General features: G+C 43.3%; 1 protein-coding gene across 7 annotated transcripts in view; it reads right to left on the reverse strand.

Annotated features, from left to right (window-relative positions):
- col7a1 (collagen type VII alpha 1 chain) overlaps positions 1–12,561 on the reverse strand; it is a 240,098-nt gene that overhangs the window by 87,515 nt on the left and 140,022 nt on the right. For all 7 annotated transcript variants that reach the window (XM_033037000.1, XM_033036999.1, XM_033036996.1 and 4 more), the window contains 6 exons: positions 11,658–11,729; positions 10,918–10,962; positions 10,110–10,145; positions 9,668–9,703; positions 7,231–7,335; positions 5,350–5,403 (listed from right to left, as the gene is read on the reverse strand). In XM_033037000.1, coding sequence (XP_032892891.1) covers positions 5,350–5,403; positions 7,231–7,335; positions 9,668–9,703; positions 10,110–10,145; positions 10,918–10,962; positions 11,658–11,729 — 348 coding nt within the window. The remainder of the gene's footprint in view (positions 1–5,349; positions 5,404–7,230; positions 7,336–9,667; positions 9,704–10,109; positions 10,146–10,917; positions 10,963–11,657; positions 11,730–12,561) is intronic.

Genomic DNA, 12,561 nt, shown 5'->3' on the forward strand with positions numbered 1-12,561 from the left:
ATGATTACAATCAAGCCGTCCACAGTGTACAGATACAGAATAAAGGGCATAACATTTAGTACAAGATAAGGTCTAATAAAATCTGATCATAGATCGTTCAAAGATCGCCAATGAGGTAGATGGAAGGTCAGGACTGTTCTCTTGCCGGTGAGGAGAGGAAGGTTCAGTTGCCTGTGAAAAGGTGGGAAGAAACTGTGCCTGAGTCTGGATTTTTGTGTTTACAAACTTCTATAGCTCTTGCCTGATGGGAGAGGGGAGCAGTGGGAAGAAGAGGTAGTGAAGGGAGTGAGACTGGCCCTTGACTATGTTGGTGGCCTTGCCGAGGCAGCGTGAAGTGTAGATGGAGTCAAGGGAAGGTAGGTTGGTTTACATGATGGTCTCGGCTATCACATCCAACACACAATGCTCTTTACCGTACAGAACTCTGGTGCTTCAGAGAAAGACATAAAGCTCTGGAGTAATTCAGTGGGTCGGGCAGCATCACTGGAGAACATGGATAGGTGACGTCTCGGGTCAGGACTCTTCTTCAGACTGATTGCAGGGGGATGCTTCAGATCCTGCTTTGAGCATCAGTGGTCTCCTGACTGAGGAAAGGGATCAGAATCTTTTAATGAAACTGCCTCTTGTGGTGCAGTTGGTAAAGCTGCTGCCTCACAGCGCCAGAGACACGGGTTTGATCCTCAGCTGCTGCCTGCGTGTGGAGATTGCACGTTTCCTTCCACATCCCAAAGACATGCGGGTTTGTAGGTTAATTGGCCTCTGTAAATTGCCCCTAGTGTGAAAGTGCGATAACATTGAACTAGTGTGCATGGGTGATCGATGGTCGGCATGGACTCGGTGGGTTGTAGGACCTGTTTCCATGCTGTATCTCTAAACTAAAAAACGAAACTAAAATTATTGAAAAGGAACCCAACATCATATGACTTGGCATATCTTGTCCAATGGACATGTTTGTTCAGAGATTAGATACTTATGCTGGATGTGGGAATGTCAAACATTCCCTCTGATTAGCAATGTATTTACGAACTGAATCTTGATGTTATTGCTCAGATATAGCTTACTAGGGAGCAGGACTTTGAAGCAATCATTCCCACTTATTGTTCCACTGTAAGAGATCTCAGTCAATGCCAGTCACACAGCACGTGCAGAAGTAGTCACAGCAAACGTTCCTAGTTAAGGATAGACAGTCAAACAAACACACAAGGAGGAATTTAAACAGAGACAGAGGGCAACACCAGGGGAGGATGAGCTGCTAGTACCTTTGATTAATACAAACTGAATGGAGATCTCCTTTATACAATGCTATGTGGGTTCAGAATAGGGAACATGCTCACTTGGAGTGTATAATTGGGTGACCAAAAGCCATTGGAAGCAAAGGTTGGAGATGGTTGCTGAGTGGTGGTCAACATTGTAATGAAAGACCTTTCCCAACCTACCTGGAAGGGGAGCTGCAGGTGGGGACCGACTCCTTTTAACTGAAACGAGCTTCAGCCATTGCATTAATGGCTGCTTTAAGTATGTGACACCTAGGCCATTAACTAGTCTCAGATTCACAAAAACAATCTGTTCAAGTGATATCAAAATGTGTCCTCCTTGCCACCCGTCATACACCAATCAGGGAATTCTGTGCATGCTAAACACACAGAAAATTTGCCCCTGTGCTACCTGCATGTTAAACAAGGTCATATTTTTGATTAAATTCCATTACATAGCACACAAAGATTTCATGCTACAAACGGGATTTCTTGGCCTGCTGTAGTGGGATTTAAAGTCAGGTTTGTTCAGCCAGGTCTCTGGTTTCCCCAAGATAGACAAAATGCTGGAGTAACTTAGTGGGACAGGCAGCATCTCCGGAGAGAAGGAATGGGTGACATTTCTGGTAGAGACCCTTCTTCTGGTTTCCTTGCCCAATAGACCAGTCATTACACTACTGTAGTCCACAGTGGAGACTTCTGAATATGCAAGACTGGAGAGCATAGCTTTAAGGTGAAAGAGGCAAAGTTTAAAAGGAGATGTGTGGGGTAAGGTTTTTTTTGCACAGAGAGTGGTGGGTGCCTGGAACGCGCTGCCGGGGGTGGTGGTGGAGGCAGATTATGATAGTAGTGTTTAAGAGGCTTTTAGATGAGCACATGGATGTGCAGGGAATGATGGAATATGGATTACATATAGGGGGGTTGCACGAAAGGTCACTGGGTCAGAGGGCTCGACGCATGGAGCCGCTAAATCCATCTGGAGGACATCCGTCACTTCCGGTATATGTTATTAATGCTAGAAACGCGTACTTTCCTAACTGTTAAAAACCGCCAAAATGTTGAATTCTTGCACTGAAAAAAATTGTGGGAGTCAGGGTAAGTGTGAGAGACATGTACCCAACTTTAGAGTTCCAAAAGTGAAGCGAAATGAAGGTAAAGATAAGCGAGAACTGAAGGGACAACAACAGCTAAAGTGCTTGGTAAACATTGGCCGTGCAGATATCGGAATTAAAAATATTGGGAATTATCGCGTTTGCTCACTGCATTTCATCAAGAAAGGCATTATTTGTGTTTTTTCTTGATTCCTTTGGTATCTAAAAATTCTCAGAAGTGATAAATCTGGCTGTAAATTTTTCTTCAGATGCGTTTTCATTTTGTATGTAAAAACCCACTTGGGAACCATGGGCGATTTAAAAAAATTACAGCCAGATTTATCACTTCTGAAACTTTTTAGATGCCAAAGGAATCAAGAAGAAACATCTTAGTTGATGAAATGCAGTGAGCAAACGGCCAATGTTCGCTAAGCACTCTGTCTGTTGTTGTCCCGTCAGCTTTGGCTTCTATCTACCGTAATTTCTCCTCACGTTTGGAATTCTGAAGTAGGCTAAATGCCTCACACGCTTATCCCGATTTCCATAATTATTTACAGCGCAATAATTGACAATTTCAGCGGGTTTTAACGGGCCCGCTACGCTGGAAACAATGGTAAGTGCCTACCTGCAGTTCATCGCGTGTAATCCATTTGGAGTAGCGTAGCAACAGTACGGGTCATGGGTCGTGACCCGACTGCCGTGAAACCTCCCTATAGGCAGATGACATTAGTTCATCTTGGCATTATGTTCAGCACAGATATTGTGGGTGAAAAGGGCCTGTTCCTGTACTGTACCTTTCTATGTTCAATGTTGTAAATCAAGTAAATCTCCATTTACGTATTCAAAAAAGCAAGTAACATCATATATGCTTTTATAAAATATAGGTCTTTGGTCTGGGTACTGCACAAATATCATAAGTTCTTCAAATTAACCATGTTATTATTAAAATGGAAGAAGTATCTCCATTGGGGAGAAAGGTTGCCTTCCACACAGGACATGCATTATTAGTTACACGAGACAGCACTGGGAAAATAATTATATTACTAACACTTAAGGACTCAAATACACAGAACTCTGTACTTACAAGATCTATAATCATTGGGTCCTGCATCAAACCAATAAATGATTGTTTAATGATAATGATTGTTTAATGTCAAGGTTCATTAATTGTGAAATCAGTTCTCCTTGTCTCAAGCAACAGCCACTCTGGACTTTATTTAGGTTGTACTACATATTTTTGTTTTTGCACTATTATGATCTGGCTCCAAAATATTACTGCTAATTTATTTAATTATTGATTATTGTATATTTATTTGTTGTGTTGTATTGAATGTGCCTGTGAAGCTGCAGCAAGTAAGAATTTAATTGTTCACTTCCTGTTGCATCTGACAATTAAACACTTCTGACACTCCTTTAGTTTTTAGTTCATTAGCTTGCAGGATGTTATATAATAGAAGCCATCGCCACAAGGTCAAAGTTTAAAGGAGATGTGCAGGCAATCTTTGCTACCTGGATGCACTGTCAGGGGCAATGGTGGAAGCAGATACGGTAGTGGCATTTAAGAGGCTTTGGGATAGGCACGTGGATGTGCAGTGATTAGAGGGATATGGATCATGATAAAACAGAAGGGATTAGTTTATGTGGACATCGTGCTCGGTACAGACATCCTGAGTTGAAGGATCTGTTTCTGTGCTGTACTGTTCTATGCTGTATGTGGCTGGCATTTATTGCCTCTCGCTTATTGCATTTCAGTAGGTGGTGAGCTGCCTTCTTGAAAGGCTACAATCCTTTGGGTGAAAGAGCTCTCACAATACTGTTGGATAGAGAGTTCCAGCTGTGCTAAAAGGATGATGATATATTTCCAAATCAGCATGGTGTGGACTTGAAGGGAGTCTGCCCTTGTCTGCTTGGTGGTAGAAGTCACGGGTGGTAGGAGGTGCTGTCGCAGTAGCTGTGGAAAGTAACTGGCAGATTTTCTAGACAATACACACTGTAGTCACTGCGCGTTAGTGGAAGGAATGCATGCCCAGAAAGGTGGATGTCATGCCCATCAGATGGTCCGCTTTATCCTGGAAGGTCTCAAGCTTCACGGGAAGTGGAGTACTCTCTGGTAAGTTTGAATTTCTCGACGAAAATCTTAAAAACTCCTTGGTAACGTTTATATTAGAAACAGTGGCATAGTGGTGCATCAGTACAGTCGCTGCCTTACAGTGCCAGAGTCCAGTGACCGTGTGGGTTTTCTCTGGGTCCTCAGGTTTGTAAGTTAATTGGCTTTGGTAAAAATTGTAAATTGTCCCTAGCGTGCAGAATAGTGCTAGGTATGGGGGTTGCTGGTGGGTGCGGACTCAGTGAGCTGAAGGACCAGTTTCTGCACTGTATCTCTAAACTAAACTAAAATAAATGTCAATTTTGACTGTTGCACAGTCAGCATTGAACAGTACAGACCCAGTGCTTGAAGGTGAGACTCCCTCTACTCTGCTCACCCACAACTCTGAAGAACAGCCGGCACAATGGCACAGCTGTTAGAGCCACTGCCTCACAGCGACAGAGACCCAGGTTCAATCCTGACCTAGGGTGCTGTCTGTCTGGAGTATGCATGTTCTCTCTGGGTTTCCTCCGAGTGTCCCAGTTTCCTCCCACATCCAAAAGACATGTGCATTTGTGGGTTAATTGCCTCTGTAAATTGCCTCTAATGTGTAGGAAGAGTGGGAAAACAGAACTAATATGAACAGGTGATCAATGGTTGGTGTGGACTCTGTGGGCCGAAGAATTTTTCCATGCTGTATCTCTAAACTAAACTAAACTAAATAGCCAAACCCTTCCCATCGACATTCATCTGGGATCCGAATGGCCTACTCCTGCACCTATTTTCTATCCTGCCCTACATTAAAATCTCTCTGGGATCACATTGTTATTGAAAGTTAAGCCACTACATATTCTTCTTGTACCAGCGTCTGACCACAATCAGGAGGATGAAGTAGCCAATGTCTCTCTCGATATCTTACCGGTGTTCCTGGAAGCCCTTGCGGTCCTGGTATTGGTAACGATGTTTCAAATCCCTGTAAATTTCCAAAAAAATAAGTCAAGCTTATTGCTACAGTTCACGGTTAAAAGATTAAAAGTCTGTAACCTTTCATCGGAACTGGTGAGTTCTGAGCCTTGCTGCTGTGCGCAAGTGACAGGATGAAGCTGATCAGATTATTCACTCACTGGCAGGACCCTCACACAACTGACTGTAGTTAAATTGTAAATTTTCTGTCTGGAGTCTCGCAAAGATTAGACTGGGAATGAGTAACTCATTCCGCAATTAATTGCAAAGCTGTTTGGATTTTAAAACAATTTCACCGTCCCAAAATCTTTCACAACCCATCTCAACTTCTCAATCTATCATGGTGGAACACAGGTCTGCAGTTGACACAAACATTGGCAATGGATCTACAATCGTTCTGAAGTTCTTAAATGTTTGTAGTCTTTAAATCTGCTTACTGTATCTCAGCTGCGAATGTACTTATTGATTAAGCATCAACACTTCTCTAAGGGGAGAATTAACTAGATTCACAACGCTCAGAGGTTAGGGTGGCACAGTGGTAGAGTTGCTGCCTTACAGCACAAGAGACCCCGGTTTAATCTTGACTACAGATGCTGTTTGTACAGAGTTTGTACATTCTCCCTGTGACCGCATGGGTTTCCTCCGGGTACGGTTTCCTCCCACACTCCAAAGACCTACAGGTTTGTAGGTTAATTGTATTTTGTAAATTGTAAATTGTCCCTAGTGTGTAGGATAATGCTAATGTGATCTTGGTCGGCACAGACTCGGTGGCCCGAAGTGCCTGTTTCCACCGTGTATGTCTAAAGTCTAAACTGTAAAAAGAGTCCTGAAATTTCAAAGGAGTGTTTAACTGAGCCTCTTTAAATGTAGATGGGTTAAGCTGGGGCCAGCAGTACACCGCTCAGACCCTCGTTTACATCTCAACCACATTTACCTGCCATTTCCACATAATACTCAATAACTTCAGATAAATATCCATCACACACAAAGCTACTAAGGGGCCAGCATTAATTGTGCTGTGAGGAAGAAATCTAACCCACAACAGGGTTTCTTAACTTCACTTCTATGTTTAGATGAAGAGTCTTTGACTTGAAATATTGACTCTCACACATGAGCTGAAAGGTGAAACTGCAGACATGCAAACTGAAATGAGATTTACTGTAGTTCCCCTGCAGTCAATGGATTGAATAAAAGGCAGCCATGATCATATTGAATGTCAGCGCGTGTGAGGGTTTGAATGGCTGACTTCTACTTCTATAATGTCAGAGGAAGTTGTTGAGGCAGGTACAATAGCTACAGTTAAAAGACATTTGGACACGTACATGGATAGGGAAGGGATATGGGGCAAAAGCGGGCAAATGGGAATGGCTTCGATGGGGCATCTTCATCAGCATGAACGAGTCGGGCTGATTTCTGTTTAAGAACGAATTGCAGACGCTGGTAAAATCGAAGGTAGACACAAAATGCTGGAGAAACTCAGCGGGTGAGGCAGCATCTATGGAGGGAAGGAATTGGTGACGTTTCGGGTCTATAATTTTGCATTGAATGCATGCATGAAATCACCTGGTTGATATTAAAAAAACATCTGGGTCTCTAATGACTGAGAAAATGAAATAATCCCCGCGCACCCAGTGTGGTCTACTGGTGACTTCAGATGCATCAAAGTGGTTGACTCTTCAACTGCCTTCTCATTTCAGTGGGGAATTAGGGACGGACAATAAATGCTGGCATTATCAGCAATGTCTAAAATTTGTTGACAAATAAGTTTAAAACGCCACAACACAAACCTCTACATTCCTTAGACCCCCACAGACTTTCCAGGGAACATATTGCATACCTGCCCAGGGGGTCCTGGAAGTCCAATTACACCCGGCAATCCTTGAGGTCCGATAAATCCTTGCAGCCCAGGACCTCCACGCTCACCTTTGGCCCCATCTCGTCCCTGGTTGGCATGAAGTAGATGATGTTCAAGTGATTACTCTATGTCCCTCTCTCCAGAAATCTATACAATGCATCCCACCGATTCAGCAGTAAGAGCTGATAGATCATAGGTTCAATCCCAGTCTGGGTTCAATCAGGAGTTTCAACAAGGTACCGTGGCAAAAAAATAATCACATGTTTTAAAAGGAGGGAAAGCATTCAGCATTCCCACTCCTAATTATTCCATGGCCTTGATGAAATGTTCATACAGGTACGAATCAGGCAGCTTTATGGAACAAGACACAAAATGCTGGAGGTACTCAGCAGGTCAGGTAGCATCATTGGAGAACATGAACAGATGACGTTTTGGGTCAGGACCCTTCTTCAGATTGATTGTAGTTGAGGGGCAGAAGAAAGTTGGAAGAGAGTTGGGGCAGGACAAAGCCTTGCAAATAATAGGCTGATACAGAGAGGGGGGTTACTAGGCAGATGGTTGGACAAAGTTCAGAAATGAAAGACAGGAGGAGTGCGAGAAAAGGATTGAAGCAGTGAATTGTGAAGCTAGAGGAAGGAATTAGGTTGGGGGTGGGGTAGGGGAGAAATAAATAAGTCCAAGTGGGGCACAGGGGAGAGGAAGGGGAAGAAGAGAGAGGGTGGGGCGGGGGGTGGGGGGTGGGGTGGGTGGAGCATTTTGTAGTTACCTAAGATTGGAGAATTCAATGTTCATACCTTTGGTTGTAAGCTATCCAAGCAGAATATGAGCTTTATGGACTCAATTAGTCCTTAATGTCTAGACAAATCTACTAATGGGCCTGTCCCACTTAGGCAACTTTTTAGGTGAGTGCAGGAGACTGCGCTCACCACATGGTCACCACATATTCGCTGGTGGTCTCTGGTGAGTCTCCTTCATGGTCGCAAGGAGTTCCCACATTCTGGGAACTAGTCGCGGCCTCAGTATGGTCGCCACAAATTTCTCAACATGTTGAAAATTTTTCTGCAACCAAACAGTGGTCGTCATGGAGATAATCGATAATCCTGTACTCGTAGATGCAGTTGTCATGGGGTCGCCATGTAGTTGTAAGTAGTCGAGGTAGTCGTAGGTAGTTTTAGTTAATCGCCTTTGCTGACTGGTCATTTTCATTGGCTCATTGGAGAGAAAAAACGTAAGCAGTAGTTGTCAGAACCAAGGATAACCAGTAATGTTAAATGTCCGCCGAACTTCACAGCTGTGTATCTCTGACTTAATTAAAAGTTGTTGGCTTCTTAAAAGTTGTCTCCACTCCTTCTCCCCCCTTCTCTCCCCTCCCCTCTTTTAAAGGACTTACCGTACACTGTGCTAGCCGTCTTAATTACAGCGCCGACCTTCCTGATCATCGCAGTGTGTGTCTGTATCACCTTGGCTTTGCACCGTGTAAATTTCAGACAGCGCTCCCCCCGCTTGCCCTGGCCCCCTCCTTTGCGATGTGTGTGTGTGTGTGTGTGTGTGTGTGTGTGTGTGTGTGTGTGTGTGTGTGTGTGTGTGTGTGTGTGTGTGTGTGTGTGTGTGTGTTCCACTCCGATAGTCGCCGTTCCAGTTCCTGGTTTTTCAGGCGACTGCTGGCAACTTGACAGTCGCCGGCAGTCCGCTGAAAAATCGCCTAAGTGGGACAGGCCCATAAAGTTCACTGCCCACACTTGTATAAATTAACCAGCATGTAGGTGAGATTTTTATCTGAAATGTACTGCTTGATCGTCTGGTAGAAGCAACTTCAGTCACATCCTTTTAAAGGTGTCTGGTATAATCAGTTTAAAGAGAATTAAAATGTAATGCCATGTAGAAATGCTTGGGAATTGGTTTTCCAGGATGGCACTGTGAGTGTGTTGAACTAGCTCTCTCTATTCTATGAATTCTCATCATTCCATGGTGATAATAAGTAAACGTTACTTTGAAATGGGGAAGAAGGCAAGGATGGTGACAATAAATGGCCATTAGTGACCTATTAAATATAGATCAGCTAATCGGAATAAACCTCGTGGTTCAAAGCGTAGCAAATGGTGGAACTATCAATGACTCAATGTAATGGAGAGAAACCTATTGGGCATTATTCAAGGAAATATTTGAACTCTGCAATAGGGGAGTTGATACAGATGGCAGAGGATAGTCCTAGCCACCCTCCCAATTCATTTTACAGACCCATCAACTCTACGGCATCTGAATGGCATGAAATAAATCAAATCAAGCAGCTACTTTCTAACTATTCTTGAACACAAGGCATTTTTACAAATAAAATCTGCTGTTTTTGTTAAGATGCTTTGAACTGTTCAGTGCCCCCAACAGCGTGTTCTGACAAGCCATTCTTGTAACATATACGTACATCTCTTGGAGTTTCTCCTTGGTCACCTTTATCACCCTAAAAGAGAAACAAAACATTTCAGCAGCTTAATAGCAACCCAGCATCTTCTTTGGAGTGCATCTGGCTCGAATGCAATCTAATAATGGGGTATTGGGACCATTAATTTCTTCCATTCACCCGAGACTATACACAGCCTGCATGGGTTTGCAATGACACCCACTCCCTTCAACCCCACCTCGCCTACTTTGCCTCGAACCATCTCCATGGATATCCATCAAGCCTTCCAATGTCACTCCTGCTCTGTTCAGACACAACCAATGAAGGATGATTAAAATATGTTCCGTTTTGGGAACCAGCCAAGACCTTTAATAGATCAGGTAGATGGATCCAAAGATGCTTCACCCCCACATCCTGGCCAAGGATTAAAATGCAATCTGAGTCCTCTTCCCTTGTTGAGACCTACCTTCCTTCCATCCTCTCCTGGAGTCCCATCTTCTCCCTGCGGAAAAGCAGAAAGATGATTCAACGGAATTATTCCTCAAATGATGAAGAATGTTTCTCACTCTTTAGATAGGGAAGACATATATAGGGTAGACAGCTAGAACCTTTTTCTCAGGGTGGAGATGACAAACACTGGAGGGCACAGCTTTGAGGTGAGAGGGACAAAGCTTAAAGGCGATGTGCAGGGCAGGTTTGTTTACACAGTGATGGTTGCCTGGAACAAGTTGGTGGTGGAAGTGGATATGATTGTGGCATATCAGAGGTGTTTAAATAGGCACTTAAATACACAGGGAATGAAGGGATATGGATGACTTGCAGGCAGAAGAGAAGTCATGATTTTTAAATGTATTTGAGTAAAAAAGGTTTTCTGGATACCAAGATTTTTTTTTCAATGCCACAATGAAGGCTTCCCAAATCTCACTTATTTCCCTCCATTCCTTCCCTTTCTCTCACACATTTCTCTTGACAGTAGTATAGTTTTAGAAAGAAACACCCCATCATGCTTGTGCTACCTCTTTGAGAGAACAATCCAGTATTCTTCAGTTGCCATGGTGGATATTGGCCTGAGACTTCAAGCTCTCATTGTGATCCACTGACTTCTGTCACTGGACCTGAATTAGTTTATTTACTGGCCTAGTATAGGCAGAGGACTCATATTTTTGCCTCAGGACCTTTGAATAGCCAGATCCTGGATCCTACTGCAGCCTCCGTAACACTGTTAGAGGCTGCTACCGACACGTGGCCAATAATATTAATTTGAATGTACTTACACTCTTCCCAGGAACTCCAGGTTTCCCATCATCTCCTGGTTTGCCCTGTGTAGATGGAAAACAATTGCAGAGAATTGTGGACACAGCCCAGACCATCACAGAAAACAACTATGGACTCCATCTACACTTCACGCTGCCTCGGCAAGACCACCAGCATAATCAAGGACAAGTCTCACCCTAGACATTCCCCTCTTCTCCCCTCCCCCATCAAGCAGAGGTACAGAAGTGTGAAAGCGCATACCTTCAGATTCTGGAACATTTTCTTCCCAGTTGTTATCAGGAACCTGAACCATCCTATCAACAACTACAGAGCTGTCCCGAGCTACCATCTATTTCATTGAGACCATCGGACTATCTTTAATTGGACTTCACCTTGCGCTAAACGTTATTCCCTTTATCCTGTATCTGCGTACTGTAAACGGCTCGATTGTAATCATGTATAGCCTTTCTGCTGACTGGATAGCACACAATAAAAAAGCTTTTCACTGTGTCTTGGTACACATGACAATAAACTAAACTAAACTAAACTAAATGTCACATTGTAAAAATGAAAATACAAACATTTACAACAAATTAGATGAGAGGTACAGAAAGTTCCACAATGTAGTGTGAGCATTCTGACCAGTTCTAGCACAGATTCCTGTCAATTGACTAGAATGCTTCTACGATAACTCAGCAGATCGGTGCTCTGGCCAATCCTCCTGCTACTTTACTATGAACCAAAGAAGTATGGGACTTACTGGATGTCCTGGTGGGCCCTGAGGTCCTGCTGGTCCCGATGGTCCTAACTCGCCTCTTGGGCCGGACAACCCCTGTGTTATAAAAACATCAACATGATCATGAAAGACAAAACAGAGCCGGTTTGAACTGCATTATTCAGATGCCCACCTTTTCCCCCTCTAATGATGATTAAAACAAGAACATCTTTTTAAACATAGCCTGTTCAAAAAGCATGGCACTGGAGCATCAACGGCTGATTATCACAAGACATTTCCAGCAAATGCTTTGAACGATGGATGCTGTTAAAGTATCAACAGTAGAAAACCACCTTGATCGGGCCACCCTTGGAATGTTCTGCACAGTTTCGATCATCACACTACAGTAAGGATGAAGTAATAAAAGAGAGAGTGCAGTAGAGATTCACCAGGAAATTGGCTGGAATGGAGGGCTATGGCTGTTAGGAAATTTAGATAGACTGGGATTATTTTCACTGCATAGGAGGTTGGGTGGGGGGGGTGACCTTGTAGAAGTATATAAAATTAAGAGGGGCACAGATAAGACTGATTTCACTGCCATCGGAAAGAAGGTAGAGGAGTGTGAAAACTGCAATGTACATGTTTAAAACATCTTCTTACCGATCAGGCTATTGAAAACTACGAACGCCAACTGAACTACGATCTACGAATTGCTCTGCTTGCACTTGGGACTTCGGGCTTTGTTTTGTTTTTGTACTACATCTGTTTTTAATATAGATTATCTTTCATCTGACTGGACCTGTTGGTAGTATTGGGTCCAGGTCCACCAGCACTGCATCATTGAAATGGCAAGATAAATACAAAAGACATTATGATAAGTGACCTAAAATTTTGGTTTATGATGTAGGTTTAAAGGAGCATCTTAAGGGAGGAGGAAGACTGGAGGAAG

Source organism: Amblyraja radiata, chromosome 18, assembly GCF_010909765.2.
Source record: "Amblyraja radiata isolate CabotCenter1 chromosome 18, sAmbRad1.1.pri, whole genome shotgun sequence".
NCBI classification, from domain to species: domain Eukaryota; kingdom Metazoa; phylum Chordata; class Chondrichthyes; order Rajiformes; family Rajidae; genus Amblyraja; species Amblyraja radiata.